General features: G+C 41.3%; 1 protein-coding gene across 2 annotated transcripts in view; it reads right to left on the bottom strand.

The window, feature by feature from the left end:
• The window catches only part of LOC144938470 (hydroxymethylglutaryl-CoA lyase, mitochondrial-like), a 28186-nt gene extending 8861 nt beyond the window's left edge, over positions 1 to 19325 (bottom strand). The window contains exons 1-7 of one of the 2 annotated variants that reach the window (XM_078866315.1): positions 18860 to 19325; positions 12753 to 12833; positions 12236 to 12343; positions 9732 to 9827; positions 8631 to 8779; positions 8028 to 8091; positions 7708 to 7896 (exon numbers count right to left, since the gene is read on the bottom strand). In XM_078866315.1, coding sequence (XP_078722441.1) covers positions 7708 to 7896; positions 8028 to 8091; positions 8631 to 8779; positions 9732 to 9827; positions 12236 to 12343; positions 12753 to 12833; positions 18860 to 18958 — 786 coding nt within the window. In that variant the 5' untranslated portion in view covers positions 18959 to 19325. Of the gene's footprint in view, positions 1 to 7707; positions 7897 to 8027; positions 8092 to 8630; positions 8780 to 9731; positions 9828 to 12235; positions 12344 to 12752; positions 12834 to 15551; positions 15715 to 18859 lie in introns of those variants that run through there. The other variant, XM_078866316.1, reaches the window with a different exon arrangement.
• Between the last annotated feature and the right edge of the window lie 2423 nt (positions 19326 to 21748).

Raw genomic sequence — 21748 nt, 5'->3', positions numbered from 1 at the left:
ACATGCTATTCAGAGTATTTGGCTGCTATAAATTTCCATATGACAAGCCACTTCGTCGAGGCATCATTTGTAGCCAGGTCGTTTAGTTTAGAAATTATTCATATAGAATTCCATTTAAGAAAGTGGCATTATAATTAAAACAGTTTCAAATGTATATGGGTAATAGCACCTTTTCTTGAGTTATAAGTGCATCTTGTTCTGCTGGTTTGTTGTATTTTGCAAAAAAAAATGGTGGAAAGCTTCCTCCCATTTCTCGTGCTCTCAAAGCGATTAATGACATAAATCATGGTATTTACATTGTTTTAAGTTACTGGGTGGGCATTGGATACGAGCCAAGCCCATCGCTGGGATTAAAAACTTGTGAGGAAACTGTTAAATTACATTTTTTTTATGATCGCTCACCTTTGGGAATTGAGCTTTAAATGGAATGTTTGTGCATTGCCGCAAGCTCGTCAGGCCACCAGAGGATTTTATTTCAGAAACAATACGCAACTGGTGCCGAATGGTATTTTAGAGGGCACCTAAAGTCAGTCTCTTCATTAATCAATCTATTGTTTTGTACGTTTCTGCCACGTCAGCGAACACATTAAAATATATATGGGCATTGACTGCTCTGACATATCGCAATTAATTTTCATATCGGATTTAAACGTATATTAAGTGCAGAAAGAGGACTGCCAAATTTCCGAATAAAAAAAACAAGCCTCCCAATTAGTGGAAGAATATGAATTTGATAAAACTGACTTTATTTGTTATGTTTATATGGATTTTCCTGCTCTTTAGCCAAGCGAATGACATAATGCAGTGGTTGGCCAGCAGTCATTATGGGTAGGAAGTGACTATAGTTACATTAAATTAAAACTATAGTATACAGGAGACCATTACAGTGGTTCTGTGACTCACAAAACTATTGTGGGCCTGAAACACAGCAAATGACTGCCAATATATCTTCTATAGTATTATATATTTTTTTTAAATTATGGTTTGTGCCAATATTACATGCACTATTGTAAGTTAGGCACCATTAATTCCACACCAGTCTCTACACTACTTAAAAAATAGTCTATTGCACTCTCACTCCTCTTTATTACATTATTTTTACTGCATAGACATTACAACTTTACAGGTGATTGGTATCTTCAAATATTTTAAATTGCTTTGCACTTGGCCTTATATTTGTGCCTTTAGCATAACCTACTGTGAGTTTCTACACAGAAGTATATACTGATATTTACACACAAACCAATCCAACATAACTATACTGCTAGTTTATACATACAGATGCACACTTTCACATACATTCAACAACAACTACCGTCCGCCACTAAGTGGCGGTGATGTCACCACGGCGCTTGTGGCACGCTTGGCGCACATACTTTCACACACCACTAATTTAACACACTTAACACAATGGTGCCCTGCACTCACACACACACCACTCATTTAACACGCTTAACACAATGGTGCCCTTCACCCCATACCATCTGCTCAAAAACAAGGTGCCTGCTGCCCCTTACTCACGAAGTTGTGGGGGATAAATAGGTGGTGGCAGGAAGAAAAGAAAAAGGACATTAAGTTCCCAGACCCATTTCCTAACCTCTGCAGCAAACTTCCTTTGAGATTGCAGGGCAACAACGTGACTGGTGGAATTGGGCCAAGCTTCCTGGGGGACGGCATGAAACGGCACGATCCCATTGGCTCTCGCTATTCTATAGGGACACCAGGCAAGCCAGCATCAGATTCCAGCACGGGAAGAAACAGCTGCTTCAGCGATTCTACGCAGGGGGGGGGGGGGTGATTCTGCATCGTTAAGCCACACTAGTTTTCTTTCTTCTCCCCTCACTTCGCATGAAATGATGTTGTTCTTTTACAGTTACATGCCATGTTCTATGGTGCGATTATTACATTACGGATACATCCAAATGCATGTCGGACAGATAGGTTTACACTGCTGCACTCCATACCCCTCGGTGAACTTGGCAGATCGGACTGGTGTGTGGCAATTGAGCACCACCATGTAGTCAACACCAGCTTATTGTAATACTTGTCCGATTTACCTCATGCCTCACCCTACCATTAGGCCTGTAATGCGCTTTAAGCATTGCAATTTGTTTTACAGCCTTTATCCCCCAATGGGTTGGGCCAGTCAATAATGCACTTTGTACTCTTTGGTTCTTTCGGTAAAGTCACGTAGAAAGAAAAATAAATTAAATAATAGCATACGACGTTTCGATTGCAACACAAGCAATCATCATCAGGTGCGAATGAAATATAATGCAATACAACACAGAGAGTCGGCTAACATAACAGTCAACACCCTACCTGGTTATGTTAGCCGACTCGCTGTGTTGTATTGCATTATATTTCTAAGTTTACTAGGTTTGTTTTCTCATTCATTCGTACCTGATGGTGATTGCTTGTGTTGCAATTGAAACGTCGTGTGCTATTATTTAATTTATTTTTCTTTCAAAAAGTAATTCCTGCAGTCACGAAAGCTCCAAATCAAGAATGCACTATGTTTTGCAATAAAAGAAAACGTTGAAGCAAACGCAAAGTTGCCAAACACGAAAAAGTTTGGTGTCAAATGCTACAGGGTGATCAATGCGAAGTTAACATAACTCACTGTTGATTAATGGTAGTCTGTGCTGGGCCAGATATTAATTTCCTCCACTAATTGTCGTGCAGACGTGGACTTTATGGGATGTAAGTTAGGCTCGTGCGCTTCACCTCTGTGTAACTAATAAGCTAGTGCCACATTGAATTCTTGAAAATATTTAAATTGAAGCATTAAAATGCTCACAAAAATACGACGTGCCATTCTATCATAAGTAAATAATTAATACTTTTTTTTACTTGGCTTTGGAATCTAAAAACCAGTACCTTCCTGTATATGAGCTATTTTTTTAAGTCGTGTATTTGGAAATACATCGCAGAAAATATTGACAATGTTGGAAATAAATCTTGTTGGTAAAAATCACACTGCAGCAGAACTCCAGTGAAAACGTGTAGAAGTGGGAGGTAAACTTAGAGACCCCATTATCCACAGGGTCATCTGTGAAATGAATCCACTTAGTTGCAAAATATCACGGATAAACGTGGATAAGATTAATTTGCCAATTAGCTCGTATCTAACAAACATCAGCAGATAATAATAATAAGAACATAAATCCTGTAAGTGAATGGCTGGAAAAATGGGGCCGGGCAAAACCCATGGATGAATGTTAGGAAAAGCATTTCAGTAGCTGTTGTAAAGCTGTCTTGCTGTCACATGTTGAAACGGTAGTACAATAATGCAATGGTAGTAGTGTGTTTTGAGAGGGCAGCGTAATCGTTGTTGCTGTAGAGATGTATGTTGAACTCTTTTTCGCAACATATGTAGCCAAACGTGCTAATTAGAGGTACAGGGGAAGGACAAACTTAAATACAACAAGCATTTCTAAAGAATTGAGTTTGGAATCTAGATTTAAAAGTGCATAGCTCAGCGGCTTCTTAACATCGGAAGGAAGAGTGTTCCAGACGGCCGCAGAAGCACATCTGAAAAGCACGCAATGCAGTGACCGTCTTCGTTCGATAGCCAGCCATCGCTGCTTGTAATGTGCTGCCTGTGCGATGCGTGCAGTCCGTATGCCCACTGCGGCTCGGACGAACACTACAGGCTCCTGCCTCTCTATTGCGTGTATGCTGCCCTGTGTATTAGGCCTTGGTCACCCTTAATCTCCCTTCACGACAAAGGGGGATTTAAGGGTGACCTTAATCCAAAGTTATTGACTGATATCTCCACTGATAATATCTCTGCCCCCCCCTCTACCCCCTTACTTGTGTGCCTGCATTCAAATGCATTGTGCAAACATGCAGCCAGTTTTCAGGGTAGATGTATGGTAATTCATTAATGTCTGTATTAATTAAATGATAGACTGATGAAAACATGCATTGAAAATATGGATGGACATATAAATGAATGAATGAATGGATAAATACATCATTGCATGAATGAATGCATAGTTACTCGGGAGTGCACATAATGCAGGGATGACGTTTACCACAATGTGACTAGAGGCATGCAAATAGGGCATGTGCTTTTTTAAAACACAGCGTGTGCGACGTCTGTGTAATGTGAATGGTGCGCACGTGCATTCATGTGAGCGCACACAACACACAGTACAGGGAAAGTAGTATATACATTTGTCGATAGATTCCTATTATCCTTAAATAGAATGGAGATAGCACGATTTGAACTCGCCTATAGATGAACACTGTGAAGGATCACCACAGACTATAGGATGGATAGAACTCCACTTATCCAAGAACAAACTGCGAACAGAAATCAATTCTCCAATCCAGGATGGGGAAAAAAAATCAGATAATGGCGGATTATAGGAAAAACAGGGTGCAGATAAATAGGATTTTTCATACTTTTGGTGTCGTGGATAATATAAGTAGCGGGTAATACGGTCGTAGAAAGAGGAGATTTATTGTATATCACAGCTTGTTGATGTAAGGAGTGGGGTGGAGCAGTAACACGGTTGTTAGCGCACTGTTTTACACCGAACAGTGTGAAGTAAGGCCAAACAACCTCCATGCCCCAAACCGCTTGTGGAGGGCCCTCATCAATCACAAAGGACTGCAAATTGAAACTAAAATGATGCATGCTCTCACAAAATCTTATACGTGTGCTTGTCATATTAACTTTGCAGTGAGTGCAGACTTTTATGTCTTGAATACTAGGAAAGCTACACTGTCATCAGATAATTTTCATTACAGGATTGCAGATAATTTGTAAAACGTCTTTGTTCATCCGCAAATTATCGTTTAGAGCAAATAAAACCCGTTTCAAGAGACTCAGAGTACATTTATTCAATGCACTTGCTATAAAAGGAGCCATTTGAACCCTCACCTCTTTAGGGAATGGGGTGGGGGCGGGGGAGAACTTTCTGAAATAAATAAATATGTAAGACACAAACACGTTTTTGTGCTACCACGATTTTCTTCTCCAAATATTTTCTCTCCACCGGACGTCAATTTGCCGTCATTAATTTAGCACAGCGTCCTTTAATCTTGCACTATTCATGGACTGGAACAGGTACTTTTCTGCCAAAATATTACTCTCGTGTAACAAAAAGCCCCTTGATCCAATTTAAGCTTAATTGAATTCAAAGCTAAAAATAATAAACGAAATTTCCAAAAAGCCACATGCAGAAGTTAAACATAATAGATTGATTTACTTTTTTTAGCAATGCAGCTGATAATAGATTATATAAACATACACACTACAAATTAAGTAAAATGGTAAAAAGTATTCAGTACTTTAAAACATTTCTTTGCTCTTTTGAGGAGGTAAATTGTTTAACGCAAAATTAGTTTCTTCGATTAGAATGTACACATAGACCCAATTAAAATAATTCATTTATAGATGTGATAACATCAGAAACAAGGTTTGTACATACACGCATGCTGCACACGTGCCAAAAACCCTTCTGGAACATTAAGCAACGGTGCAGTAAAGGAACAAAAGTGCCCAAGACATTTAAAAGAACAGCACCCCACTGCTTTAACGTGCAAAGGAAACGATATAGTTTAATACCACTCCCACAAATATATTGGTGTAGTGGTTCAATTCATAGCACCCATCAGGTTGTTCTATTTTTAAAAAAACGTTAGAATTGGAATAAGCCATTTTAAAACCTAAAGGTAGAATCTAAGTAATACTTTAAAGAAGTGCAAGGGCAGGAGGTTGCATTACAACTAGTAGCACATGGGACATGCGTGCAATACAAACCAATGATCATGTGTAACTTTTCAATGTGCGCTACTAACCCAAACATCTGTGCAGAAACGTTACTCAATATGGCATCATTAAGTGTATTGCAATGTATTTCTTAAACTTGCAAAACATTTTATCGTGAACCTGCTTTAATGGACGACTTGTCAGTGCCCTCTCAGTGTGGATAATTAACTTCTAAGTGAGGCTAAATGAAACATTTCATACGAGTTACTTTATCTTGATCAGGGGCTCAATTGGGCCTGTTTGGTACGGTGCCATTCCCCACGTGGCCAAAATATCTGTAATTGATAACAGATTTATTTTTTAAACTTAGCAGAAAAAAATCTGAGCATTATTCTTTTTTAGAATTTTTTTACTAATGATAGGGTATGACCTTTGCAGTTCATTGCAGGGTGGCATGCCACCATGCAGTGAAAGCAAGTGTGGTAGGTAAGGCAAACCAAAAAACAAATACTATTGATCATATCTTGGAGAAGTGTAATCAAGGCTGTGTGTCCTAGGCTGTCCAACACAAGCTAGAATCATTGTCTGATGTCACTAGAGCTCACTCTTGCTTGAGTGTTTGAACCAACGATGTCAAGGTAAAATGTTCTCATGAACAAAGATTCTAGCCTATGTTGGGATAGCCTGGGACACTCAGCCTAGCTAGGTATGTATCTACAAGACAGAGCTAGTTGTTTTACTTCCTTAAATGTGGTTCGAGCCAATAGCGACAATGTTTTTTATTTATTCATATGTCGGGGAAACCTGGGGAAAATGTGAAAGGTAAACATAAGGATCCCACAATCCATTTCCCTCCCACACATATACTTCTCTCATCACCCCACCTCCATAATGATTATCTTCTCAGGTGTTCCCTCCTTTGGTTACCATTGCTTTACCAACCTTGTCCATCAGCAATCCCTTCTATTGATGCATCCTGGCCAAGCCTAAGTACGCCTATTTAGTCATGGCATCTTTGTGGATGTTCTCTGACCCACGTATTAATTTTTCTATCTCTCGGTGTAATTCCCATCATGCACCTCTCTATACGTATTTGAAAGCTCTCACCAAGCCTTACTCTGCTGAATGAGACCAAGAAAGTCAAAACTGGTCAAGAGTTCTCGTTTTTAAATAAATGGCGCGATATAATAATCACTTGGAAATCCAATAAGCGGATGTAGAGATGAACATCTGCTTATTTATCACCTAACATACTTAATACCTTTGCGTGTTTTTCCACAATTGTATTCCAATAGTGCCATCGGCATTGATATTAAAAAAATCCACTCGAAACCTTTGCAGTGTATCATCGCTCAGTAGAGAACCGTCCGTTGAAGCAGAGATCACAGAACTGCCTCTGAAATCTAAGTGAACTCTTGGTATCACGAGGGGGCAGCACTTTCCCACCCACCCTGCATTTATTGGTGACCAGTCAAAGACTGTCAAATCACTACACTGAGAACCTGTTTTTAATTACAGACAACTGCCCGGATTCCAACCCACCGTCTCAATGGTGTCAGCTCAGCGCTCTGACCTTTGAGCCAACCGGACACTTCTCAGTATATAATTAAATACAACACACAAGGATAATTATGACCCCTGTAAACACTCATGACAAGTAATACACACACAATGTGTGTGTATTAGCCCATCATCCTTCCAGGCATGATAAAAAATGAGTTCCACTTTGTAGGGACGCTAACAGTGTTTGTAAGTATGTTGAACTTCTTTTGCACCGTACGTAGCCAACCGTGCTAATTCGAGGTACGAAACAGCGGATGTCCTATGAACTGTGGCATTTCCACCACAGGGCTGTAAACAGGAGATGAGCATCGCCTTCTTAATGCTCCTTTGAACAAGAAATCATCAGCTTGCCTTTAATTTTTTTTGCAAGCACACTGGCAGCAATTACTGGGAGTTACAGATGAGGTGTCGGATCTCACCTGCAGGGCGATGAGGATATTCGCGAGTGCCTGCCCATAGGTGTCATGGCAGTGCACTGCCAGCGCGCTCATTGGCACCTCGCGGCTCACAGCGCGCAACATTTCGCGCATGCTGCCCGGTGTACCCACACCGATCGTGTCCCCCAGAGAGATCTCGTAGCAGCCCATCCCGTACAGGCGCTTGGCCACCTGAGCAGGGGGAAGGACAGCGTTTGACCATTACGACTCTTGTGGTGCACGTGGATTGATTGACAGCGATTAGCTCAACAATATTACAGGACACTGGTGGTTGTTAGGGCAGCATCAGTGACTCAACTCACCTCCGCTACTTTGGCTGGATATATTTTTCCTTCATAAGGACAGCCTACAACACAGGACACATACCTAAAGGAAAAAACACAAGTACACACAATCATTGTCAATGTTTGAAATGTTCACAAATTGGTTAAAAACTATTAAAAAAGTAAAAATAGTCGATCACGTGTACAGACTATGCTGCACAAAATTTCTAAAAGTAAATAATTACAGATCACTTATCAGCTACTGGATCTTCCAGAACACAAAATGTCCAGCATTTATATTAAGCAAGAAAACGTTGTACTGGTTCAAATAAAAACGTCTCATTGGTATAATACTGGGTACCCTGATGTGTGCTGACAGCACACAATGTGGAACCAATCGGTTAAACTAAAGCAGTGTGGCAAATGCTACCGCACAGCTACTGGGCTATTATTAGTCCCATTTTTTCCATGAAAATATATCAAAAAGCAGAGCCTCATCAATTAAATCTGTGTACAGTAGGATGGCATGAACTTACAAACCGTGCCTTCAACAAGGCATCCCTGCTCTACTACGTCATCAATAAGAACCACATCTTCTGCCGTCTAAATGAAGCTCAATGCCATCTCAGCTGCAGTCTGTACCCTCGGACGGGGATGTTGGCATCCTGTGCCGCACGTGCCACCTCCTCGAAGCGTTGCAGGCTCTCGGCGATGGAGCAGTTGATGTTCTTCTGGCTGAAGGACTCTGAAGCTGCCCCGAATATGGCCACCTCGGTGGCCCCAGCCTTCACCTGTGAACACCAAGGGTCTTACGTTCATCCATGTCACCTCATGTGTATTGATTGTTGTGCATCTTGTTCATTTCCAGATTTATTAAATAAAAAGATAAAGGCACAGCGCTGCAATTGCTTACTCATTTCACTGCTGGCAGATTCTCCACTTGAACTTTGGAGAGCCCTGTCTGGAGGATAATCTGACCTATTCTTCCATGCTGGCCAAGTCTTGTAAAAGGTGGGGATACCCACACATTGTGACCTGCTGATCAACTAATTTATGAATGTAATTGAAATACATTTCACGTATAATTTGTTCACTGTCACACGATTGGAAATAAACTGTCACATCACTTTCAAAGACCCGACTGCATTTTGAAGTGTTGTTATCGAATAATCACAATGTATTTGCGTTATAGTAAAGCATGTTACATGTAGTTTCCAAATTTAGATAATCAACTTTTGTTATGACTCTCCATGAAATGCTTCTATCAGAACACAATATTCATCCAGGCTGTGAATTAATTTCAACAATAGTTAGAATATCTTTTTTATATTACTATCCAAATCAAGAAACATCTAAATATGACTATTATTTCATTTTTAAATTGTGGATACAATTAAATATTCAGCACATATTAACAATAAACATAAACCGTAATTTTAACAAAAAATGTTTCAAATCATGACAAATGTAAACATGTATTAAAAACTGTTTAAAAATGAAATTAAATGAGGTTGCTACTTTTTCAGAATTCTATGGGACAGTGTTTTTCAACATTTTAGGCACTAATGCCACAGCGATGGGGGTTTGAGAATCGAATGTCAATCGTATAAAACGTGCTGTCATGTGAGACTGGTGGCATTATACAATGTTACTTTACACAATACCACCATGGAACATGTGAAATGTCACCTGCACTATCAATGCCACCGATTGAAATATGTTAATATAGGGAGGTGAACTCACAGCAGCCTGAAATCCCTTAAGGTTGGGGGTGAGAACTGGGTAGCTCACTCCGGGCAGCTTCCGAATGCCGGTCATTACTTCCACGTGATCGGCCATCTGTCAACACACAGTGCAATTAAAACACTTCATTATTTTTTTCATTTTTATGTTATTATTTTTATTTCAATAAGTCTCATGATTCTTGCTAGTGTTACGAAGTGTACTCCCAGTTGAGTCATTTGCAAGTATTTTTTTTATATCGCCATGTTTGCCCATTAACAGTTACATTGCATGGATTTGTTTTTACACGCTTTCTTTTAACTCACTCTGTCTGTTGTTGTTGTCGTATCCTCAAATCGTGTAATTCAATTTTAACCCACTTCCCAATGTGGTATCGACTGCAAACTTGGTATACTTATGTCATACTGATGACAATACTATATTCCGTCATAAAAAATAAAATTAATATATTTTTTAAACATTCTTTTTACATGTAATGTTTCGGCTTGTGTCTAATTGTCCACGGTCAACTGATGTTGGCTGTAATTGGCCACGGTCCCTTACGTTATGGCAAACTTCAGGGCCACTTCTTGGAGTCATGGAGTTCTGCCATTACTAGAACATCTTATAAAAGCGTGTTTACATTTTTTTTTTTATATTACTTATTTAAGCTATGGGATAATTCCAGAGAAACCAAAGGAAACCAATAAGAACAGGGACAGAATATACTAACTCCCACAGAAAGGCAACTGAGTAAGGAGATGAACCCAGGCACGTCTTGCTGAAAGGCATAAGTGTTACCACTATGCCACAATGCCGCCCGATTTTTTGGAAAACTATTATAAAAGCCTGGTGTTCCGTTAATCTGTCAACAAATTATAAGAGCCTTTCAGAAGGCCTGCATCAAAAAGTTATAGAAAGTGGACCCCCCCCCCTAGAAGTGGGGGTAAAAAGTTTGATCCAACAGGTTTTAAGAAATTGTCGCCCCCCCCCCCTCGCTAAAAAAAAAATTAACTCCCCCCCCCAAAAAGAACAGTGTAGGCATATATGCCTACACACCCTACATACAATCATCAGTAGTATCTGCACACATTGGTAGAGGGGGGGACATCAGTTTAAGTTTCATTTATTAGGTAGAACCCTGTGAGCCATGCGGCTCTTGACTCGGGTGCAACCGCAACAAAACATGAACAAGAAACATCTTAAAATAACTACCCGCAACAGAAAAATCCTGGAAAAAACAGCAAAGTCTTCCAGAAAAAAACGCCGTATTTCATCGCTGTGTGCAAAAATCACAGTGGGATGAAAGTCAGTGAGGGCGACGGGCGAATTCTAGTTACATGAAAATCGGCCACACTCCCATGGTGAGGGCATTTGTCAACTAACCTTAAGCCACAGGCCCCAAAGTTAATTATATTCACTCACATGTGTCGTGGCGTTGTTGCACACAGCTAATGTCAGTGACAAATGGTGTCTGAATCGATCCAATTATTCTGACCAGCGTGGTCAAAAACATATGATCCAGCAGTGGATTCAAAACATTGTTTTAATTACGTGAATGTGTATTTAGCCCTGTTTAACACGTAGGCTTTCGATAGATAATGTTGAAGTTCTGTGCAAAACTAGCTACTACTGCATTAGACCACCTTTGCCAGTACCAAAATATTATAATAGGGTTTTCCCATTTTTTCTGGCAACAAAACTGAAACCTTTTTACAAGGAATCATGTGTGCATTAACCACAATACTTGTGGTCAAAATGCAAACAAAAAACACGCTCTGATAATATATGCATTGTCCTTGAAACTGATTGGTCCACACCAGAGACGGCTTTCTTTTGAGCCTCGTCTCAATTGGTGCTAGATTAGAGGACGTCAAAAGGCGTACAGCTCAAAGACAATGCACTATCAAAGTAATGAGGGCTCGGGGTAAGCATCTACATCATTAGACCTCATTTGCCAGTACCAAAATATAATAATATAATAATAATAATTTTCCCCTTTTTTCTGGCAACACAACTGATTAAATTATTATAAAAGTACCTTAACATCGGGTAAAAGTTAGCTTTCCAAAATTCATAACACTTATAAGCCATCCAGTTACTGCATGGGGTTAGACTATTGGATTTTCTTTCTCCACGTGCCTCATCTCTACTTACATCCAGTGTCCTCACATCTTGTTCCAACGCATCATTCCGTCTCCAGCTCAGTCTCCCAATATTCCTTCTGCCCAGCACAAGCCCAAACCATCTCAATGTAGCCTTCCTTACCCCTCTCAAGAATACAAGTAATCCATGCTGAGACTCTAACTTCTTCATTCTGCCTCCTTTTCTTTTCGATATATTCCCAACATCCCTCCTGGCATTCCCAAATGTTACTTTCAAATCTTTTTCTTCTTACTTCCTAAGTGCTCCAAAATGAATAAATATATATATATTGATCAAATGCAATGTGAATAGAAGGACTGCGAAAGAATACGGTCATGAATCATTAATTCCAGTGCCATCGGGACCGTGTTTCTACAGACCTGCGGAACCCATTTAGGTGAAACAAAGCTGGTGGCCTCCACCACAGGGCAGCCTGCCTCAGCCAGACGCTCAATCAGCTCAATCTTCACAGCTGTCGGCACCACAGTCTGAAATGGAGCACACCAAAGCAAGCATAACAGATTTAAGGCGTGGCGAACGTATACATTAATCTTTTGAATGTTGTAACAAGGACAAACTAAACACAAAAAGCAGTTCTAAAGAAATTCGTTTTCAATTTAGATTTAAAAGTGCATCGCTCCAGTGGCTTCCTAATATCGGAAGAGCGTTCCAGACGGCCGCAGAAGCGCATCTGAAAGTGTGCGATGCAGTGACCGTCTTTGTTCGATGGTTAGCCAAAAGCCGACAGTAACAAAATCCTGAACAGCCACAAAAAAAAATTGGCTCATTTGTTTAGAAATAGGAAGCACATGTTTATTTACGACATCATATTTACACCTTGCAGCATCCCATTAAATGTAAACAATTTGCAGTCACACGTCTCAAATAAGTGCATACCTTCTCGTTCTGTAGTCCATCACGCGGACCTACTTCGACAATCTTAACCCGGTTGGGCAACCCACTGATGGCCACCGCCCCCTGAAATAACACAGAAAGTTCACCAAAAAGCCACGAGATGTATAGGTCATTATTCACGTATAGGAGTAACTCGAGTGCTTGTAATATGGTTAGTCCAGCCTAATCCACAACATTCCATGTCCACAACTGTGAAGAGTTTTCAAAATGTCAATAGTGGACTGTGCAGGGCTTACAAAGTCTATCTTTGCAGTTGCTCATTCGCAATGTTGTCATATGGCTATGACCTTATTCATTCATCTATAAAACTTTACATAAATGAAAACCCAAATGGCTTACTACCTTTGCTTCTTGGCTTTGCAAGGGAGTAGTAAATTCGAAAATACAAGTTACCATTATTATATTGGTGATAAAGACAGTTCTAAAATTATTTGGCGCCAAGTGCTGTGGAATGTCTATCGTAAGAGACATCACGGCTTGGAAAGATTATTTCAGGACTGCATTTCATAACCAAATGCTGGATAATTTTCATGATGGGAATGTGTATTGTTTCCACATTAAAATTACTCTGAAATTTGTATGCCTCGGACCAAATCACCCAGAATGTGCCCAATCTCATTCGGTCTTAGAAGTTAAGCATCGTGGCCGACCACCATGTACCACACACTCAACACATTCATCAATAGCACTGCCTGAGAAGGAAAAGTATATCATAGCTTACGTTTCGGGCAATGGCGCTTCTGCATAGCACATAAGAGCGGATAAGAGTTAGAGACTGCACTTCATACAATTCGGCCTGGTAGGATTGTTTCATCCATAAGAGGTTTTTTGGGTTAGATCACGTAAATATGTGTCGTTCAAACCTACCACCACCCGACACAGCCAACTCGTAAGGGTTGTCACTTAAACAGAACATGCCAATTCGTCACTCATACAGCACAAATGTGGCTGTCACCTGATGAAGCTAGTTGTAATTACTGGCGAAACGTCGTACTCCGATTGTAAATGTTGTGGCTTGCCTCTCCAACACACCTGCGTGCTGTACTAGTGACGAATTGCCATGTTCTGTTTACGTGACAACGCTTACTAGTTGGCTGTGTCTGGTGGTGGCGGGTTTTAATGACACATTTACGTGATCTAACCCAAAAAACCTCTTATGGATACGTGTTAAATTATTTTTTATGTTTCCTAATAAAAGTTTATACATGACCCACTTAGTGGTGCATTCCTGGGATCAATTGTCGTTTCAAATTGGATTAGTGTTACGATAACGTACTTCGTGATGCAAAATTGAATACCAAAGGCATAAACGAAGCACTAATATTAAAAAGTGCATTTCTCCACTCTGCTTGCAAGGTTCAGGAATTGTAAACAATTGATCCTTATGGCGGCACCCCGGGGTACCAAACAATACAAAAAATAGCCGAGGCAATCAACTATTTTATTTCTGGGACACTATTTTTTCCAGGGGTGTACTTAACTCCGCGACTGGGGTACCAATCAATCCGAAATCAGTGCCACACTCCGCGATGTCTAAACGCCAAACATCAGCATGACAAAATCCGTTATCGAAAATTTCAATTTTGAATAGTGCATCGTGTACAGCTCGTCGAGATGAGTCGATTGCCGCATCGCCGACCATCAACAGACTAAAAATGCATACTCTTTGGTTCTTTCGGTAAAGTCACGTAGGTAGAAAAATAAAACAAAATAACTACAAATGACTGCATCACGGACATTGTGATATTGTACCCCGGGGTACCGCCATGAGGTTCAATTGTCAGTCCCTTAGATAACCTTGAAATGAAAATTGAGGACAGGAAAGCACCACTCTTTACGTGCTATGAAAGGCAATTGTTGATAATGTCGACTTACATAATCTTCCCCAGAAGGTCAATGTTACCGACGAATGTGGTGAGAGTTTTTGGTTGTCTGTGCTTGTGCATATCACCAAATACCAATGCATAGTCGGTTGTTATAGGCTACATGATGGGCAGCAAGAGGTCAGTGCAGCAACATCCATCATTGTACTGTACTTCTATGCACCCCGCCCCCGCCACGTCTCCTTCGCCAATCCACGCTGACCATCAAGGTGAAGTATGGTCAAAATACAGTAAACTATCGGAATAGATTCGCGTCAACACAGAGGCATCGATTACATCGTTACAAAGCCACGATTGTGCGAACACACAAACGTGCTCGTGAATAACACTGCCCTTGAAAGGAAAGACAAGTCGATCTCTGTACTACAAAGGGCCATGGACCGAAACGTCGCCCATTACACCGTACCTGTCACAACCCATACGGCTTTCCCGTGTTCCTGTACAGGGAAATTGAGTTTCCACGTCCCTACGGCGGATAAACGTTGAGGTTTATAAGAGGCACGGGGCGACCAATGAGGTTTCAAGTTCAAGTTCATTTATTAGGTAGAGCCCTGTGAGCCATTCGGCTCTTGAATCGGGTGCAACCGCAACAAACAAAAAACATGAACAAGAAAACATGTTAAGGTGAATATGTGACTATGTGCAAACAGAAAGTCCAAGAAAAGAGCAAAATATTCCACAAAAAACACTGTACACCAACGCTGTGTGCACAAATCCCAGTGGGATGCAAGTCAAACAACAACAGCCACAAGAATTGTTCTGCAACAAAGTAGGGCGCTGATAAAGGGGTTGACATGAATGTTAGACGCGTATTCTTTATATTTAGGGCATCAATCGACAGCGTTTCTGTCACGATCTGACCCTAAACGCACCGCACGCAGTCGACAACGCCGCTTACGGTGGCGGACAGAGAGCGGCCGCGTCCCGCGAGCCTGGAGGAGCACAGCACGACCCTGAGCAGAGACGATGTGGCCATGGTCCTCCTCCTCCTCCACCACCTCGACCACGAAGTCGACTCACGAGTGACAGTGAACGCCACCCACCACCACCTCCACCTCCACCCTCACCTCCACCCTCACTCTGAAGCCAACCACAGCCGCCATGCTGCGTGAGGAGGAGGCTTCAACAACTGCGCCACCCTTACCACTTGACATGATTCGGCGCTTCACGCTCGCTTAGAAACTGGGTGTTGTTACTCGTGCGCCACTGCGAGCGGAGGAAGAAAGCGAATTGATGCCCGAGGAACGTTTCGGGCTTTGTTTTAAATCGTTGGCGGTGCGGGCTAAGTCCGTGGAGTTATCGGCTGATCCATAGCCGCCGCCTGCCGCGTTAAGCGCGCGGGCCCTCCCCACGTAACATGGCCGCCGGATACACCGCGAGGCACCCGCGGTGACGTCACGCGGCCTCTCGTGTGTCTCGCCGTCGTGTTGAGTGTGAGAGGCGTAAACCTACACCACCACCATGTCCACAACCACTACACCACCACCACCACAATACAACTACACCACCACCATGTCCACAACTACACCACCACTATGTCCACAACCACACCACCACCATGTCCACAACCACACCACCACAATACCACCACCATGTCCACAACCACCCCACCACTATGTCCACAACCATGCCCACCACCATGTCCACAACCACACTACCATGTCCACAACCACCCCACCACTATGTCCACAACCATGTCCACAACCACCCCACCACCATGTCCACAACCACCCCACCACCATGTCCACAAACACCCCACCACCATGTGCACAACCACACCACCACAATACCACCACCATGTCCACAACCACACCACTATGTCCACAACCACCCCACCACTATGTCCACAACCACCCCACCACCATGTGCACAACCATACCCACCACCACCGTGTAGATTTGAAATTTAAAAACAGTTGTGGTTGCGTCTTATACGGTAAATGTCAGCGCGTGTGTACGGGGTGCACGGATAGGTCGACTCAGCCTCAAATGAGTACCTGGTGCGTGGTGTGTAAACATCACTGGGGAGACAAAAGCGGCCGGGCGTGGTGCTGGCCACCCACCCCCTCGTGTGCCTTGTTGGCTTTCACAGGAGGATCTCTGTCCATGACATGGTTAGTATAGTTTTAGTGACTGGGGCATAGTTATTGGGGTGCCGTCTTACTTTGGGAAATGTCTAATCTCGAGCATCTGGTATCGGATGACGCTTTGGGGCAATTCCCTCTGCACTGGGCAAGGACAGATGTTAGTCTATGTGGAATCTCACCACGACGATGCTTGCGTGCTATAAAGAAGGACCATCGCTCGAAACGTTTACCGATTTTATTTGTTTTCCTTTGAGGGCAGTGTCATTGACGAATTTAAAGAAACACTGCCGAGTGTTTTGGGTTGTGGATGACGATTGACAGTGATGTTGGCTTTAGAAACTGTTATGAACACGGAAGCTTTAAATTTTCGTTTTATTTCTAGATTTGAAGCTTTCGTGACTGCAAGGATTCATACTCTTAGGTTTGTTCGGTAAAGTCACGTAGGTAAAAAAATGAAATAAATCAATTAGATCACATAATTGATTTATTTTCATTTATTTTTTCTTATTTATTATTTTTCATTTGATGTCATGATTATCATCAACTTCGGTCACAATCAATTAACTGCTTGATTGGCCAATTTTGCGGCGATTAAATGGCATCTCAAAGCGCGAAGATTTCCAAACAATCGCATAAACTGACTTAAGCGAACAATCTTAATTTTGGAGCTTTCGTGACTGCAGGAATTATTCTTTGGTTCTTTCGGTTAAGTCACGTCTAAAGATAAAATAATACATTAAATTAAAATTTATTATTTTATCTTTAGACGTGACTTAACCGAAAGAACCAAAGAATTAAGCGAACAAATTGTATATTGTACTGAGCTGACTTATCCAGATGCATCTAACGAACATGTCACCATCCCTTCGTAGGAATTATTCTATGTTTACATTTTTACTGAATCCTTTAGTGATGCTAAGTTTGCAGTAGTGTACAAGCACAAATAGCAAAAAAAAATATGATTTGCTCATGAACGTCGCATGTTATACGTTTCCTTTAAAGGCAGTGCTAATGACGAATGTGTTTAAGGTTTTTTTTTGCGACATTAACTGATTCTGTATGGTATTATGGAATTACTCTCTGCCACAATGTGGAATATCCATTTCTGCCTCGGGGCTGTAAGAGATGATGAGCATAACCCCATGATTATTTGAGTGAAATTCATAAAATTGGCTACTTTAGCCAATATTGGATTCGCTATAATGTTCATATTAAACGAGTGAACTCCACGTGGGAGGTGTGTACAGCGTGTGTTTACCCGTACACAACAGCATCAGTGTACACTGTTGCAAATTACAGAAATGCATAAAACCCTAAGCAACACCGGTGTTATGTCGTATATTAGTTAATGAGCCCCAAACCAGAAATGTACAACCCGATGTGACGTCGTGACATGAGTGGTTCCAATTCCTTTTGGTGGCCAGCACCATCGGATCGTGTGATAACCATTTGAAATTGAGTGGGTTATCAAACGATCCACTCGCATTTAGCCATGCAAATACATCGGTACGACTAAAGGTCAGCTTGCCTTTGATGTGACAAATGTTGCCCTTCTGAGGAATGAAAAATATTACTCCGACATTTCATACGTCACGTTTACCCGTTAGGCAAGTTTAAACTTGTCCACCTTTTGTGCGACCCGCATTGTTGCATGAATGTCAACAATGATACAAACCTAGCAATGCTATGTTTTTTTCATACAGCAAACAACTGTATTTTACATTTCTGTCCAAAACAATTGTTTTGCAGTGTGCCACCCGGATAATGAATGAGCAATGGATTGAATATTCACCCCAAATTGGATGCGCAGGAGTTGGGTAAATGAAATTCCACGTTCCCATGGCAGGGTTAAGTCCATCCGATAGGCCAGGCCAACAACATCGTAAAGCAATAGCAAATATGAACTCGTATAACCAGTTACATCCCATTATTTGTCATTAAAAACTCACAATCTGGCGCGTACAGTAGCAGTTATGTAAGGTCGTTATGCAAACGTTCAAATGTTACCTCTTGTGCGGCATATTTTTTTCCAAGTGAAATTCCACCTGCCTTCATATCATATAGAATCGGTTAAACCAGTTGAAATGTCGTAAGGAAATGCATTAGTCGTATCCTCTTACCTCTTGCGACGGGAAAGCGAGCAGAGTCTTACAGACGTCAGGCACAGTCAAGCCCTGGGCAGCATAGCAATCCCTGACAACATCGTAGACATTTCCCATGAATTTAACACCGCGATCAATAACCGGCCACTTCTTCTACGTGGATAACAGCTGTAAGCAGTATTGTTAGAGCCCCACAGCACACACAGAAATTAGTGTCCATCCAGAATGACTACTGCACATCTCAAGGAAATGAACATCTTTCAGAACGCCAGAGCATGCAGCAGCGATGTAACACGGCAGCCAGACACATCAGGAACATCAGCTGTCACTGTGTGTGTGTGTCTTAGTCTCCGGCCACGAATATCTATTGCTGCAGGGATCACGAACAGGCGTGTACACTAACACCTCACTGTAATATGCCGGCAAAGTATTTAACGACGCGCGTGTGTGTGGTGTGTACATCCCCGAAGCCGTGTCACTGTGTGCTGACGTCAGCTGACGCAGCCCGCTCGAGATGATGAATCATCAAGGGGAAGAGGAGGATGAGATGCCGTGGAGCGGTGGCGCATTGGTTAGCGCACTGCGCTCCGTCGTCAATGATGCGGTTGCGAGACGGGTTCGAACCCCCCCCTCCCACCACCTTCTAGATTTGAAGTTTTCGTGGCTGCATACTCTTTGGTTATTTCGGTAAAGTCACGTAGGTGGAAAAAAAAAATCTGATTATTTCTATTTTTATAATTATAATTTTTATAAAAATATAAATAATCTGATTAATAGAAATAATCTGATTATTTATATTTTAATCAGATTAATAGAAATACTCTGATTATTTATATTTTTAATAAAAATTATAATTATAAAAATATAAATAATCATTTTTTTTTTTATAAAAATATAAATAATCCGATTATTAATATTTTTTATTAAAAAAATAATCTGATTATTTATATTTTTATAAAAATTACAGTTATAAAAATATAAAGAATCTGATTATTTATATTTTTATAAAAATTATAATTATAAAAATAGAAAGAATCTGATTATTGTTATTCTTAATTCCCCCCCCCCACCACCTTGCCGTGCTTCACATCTGAGCAGACCCACGAGTAGTCTCCACAGCCATCGCCCACCTCCTTGTCTTCACCAACCGTTCACTGAACAGTGGAGTATGGCCAAACAACGCCACGTGGATGATGGCGTGGTGGGGGGGGGAGTGGCTCTTCATCTGTTAATGGATTTGCAAAGGGATGAAATGTGATGAGAGTGATGCGTGGGTATTGCCTCGTTTGTGATACGTACGCAGTATACTGTAAATATACGCTGTGGTTCTTTCAGCAGAGGCACGTAGGTAGAAAAATAAAAAATATTATATCACGACGTTTCGATCGCAACACAAGCGGTCGTTTCTTCCTGGTTTAGCAGTTTCACTGCCGGATTATTTTTTTCCGCCTGAGGACGACCGCTTGTGTTGCGATCGAAACGTCGTGATATTATTTTTAATTTTATTTTTCTACCGACGTGACTTTACCGAAATAACCAAAGAGTATGGATTGCTGCAGTCACGAAAGCTTCAAAGCAAGATTTATGCTACAAAGATTTTCAGCCATTCTCTATCTGCCAATTTTGAAGGCCCTCTCCACTATGTTGATAATTGGGGGGGGTGGGGGGGTGGTTGACCATACTTCCCCCTCGTACTGGGTATAGTACTGCATTTAATATACGATGGATATTATTCTACACGGTTCATGCTTGCATACAGTATTCAAAAAGTGCCGTATATACAATGTAGACTGATTATATTATGAAGCTGTTGTATGGACTGTAGTAATACTGTCCAGGTTAACAGCACAATTAGACAAATTATGCCAACGTAAGAGGATTAGTAGTGTAGTTTGTATTGCATTTGTAAATGCTGGTCCACATGCATTTTTACGTGCGTTCATTACTGCACTGTGCCAATACCAGAATAAAGGAAATAACCATTACAGATACTGTTTATAATAACCATCACTGCAATAGATATGTAAAATCAATGTTACTTTGCAAGGAAATCAATAGTGACTGTTCTAAGGAGCTATTGACTACCGCCAGACTAATATGGAATTTCCAGCATTGTATGGGGACATTCAACATGATATGGGCGTCACGGTGGCGAGATGCTAACTACCTCGCCAGGTATTCAGGAGGTCCTGGGTTCGATGCCGACCATGATGCCTGCTGTATATTTAAAGTTTGCATGTTCTCTCTACACGTGGTCGCGTGGATTTTTCTCCGGGTCCTCCAGTTTTTCCCTTCACATGTAGAAACACGCGTTTCGAGTATTTGCCTGCTAAAAAAAATCATTTGTAGCCAGGTCGTTTCTGAAACATTGATATATAACTCAGGGGCCTTATGTGGTAAGGGGCCGTCCATAAATGACATCACGCACCTATGGGGGGGGGGGGTCAAACATTTGTTGAGATGTGTGACGAGGGGGGGGGGTTTGAGAAATGTGACGTCTCATCAAAAATGCCCAGCTTTAAATAAATATAGATAACACGTTCTTCTTAAATAGACTTTTTAATACATGTTTTCTCCTACAACATCAAAGTGCAGCACCACATTTAATACGCACTACAATGACAATAGTTTAAAGCGATTTGAAGCATGTTTTATTTTTTTTGGGGAGGGGGGCAGAGCTTTTTGATGTCATATTTGATTTTTTGTGATGCCGTGTGACGAAGAGGGTGGGGGTCAAATCGTCCAAAATCGCGTGACGTCATATATGGACGGCCCCTAATTTTTTTTTTATATATGACCAACGATTGTTCATAGATTCACTCATTCTGCCTCCTGTGTTACATGAACTCCCTCTGTCCAAGAGACCCATCACATGTCTGTGATGTCCCAGCCGCATTGTTTATGCTT

Source organism: Lampetra fluviatilis, chromosome 22, assembly GCF_964198595.1.
Source record: "Lampetra fluviatilis chromosome 22, kcLamFluv1.1, whole genome shotgun sequence".
Lineage (NCBI taxonomy): Eukaryota > Metazoa > Chordata > Hyperoartia > Petromyzontiformes > Petromyzontidae > Lampetra > Lampetra fluviatilis.
This window is presented reverse-complemented; position numbering and strand designations above follow the sequence as displayed.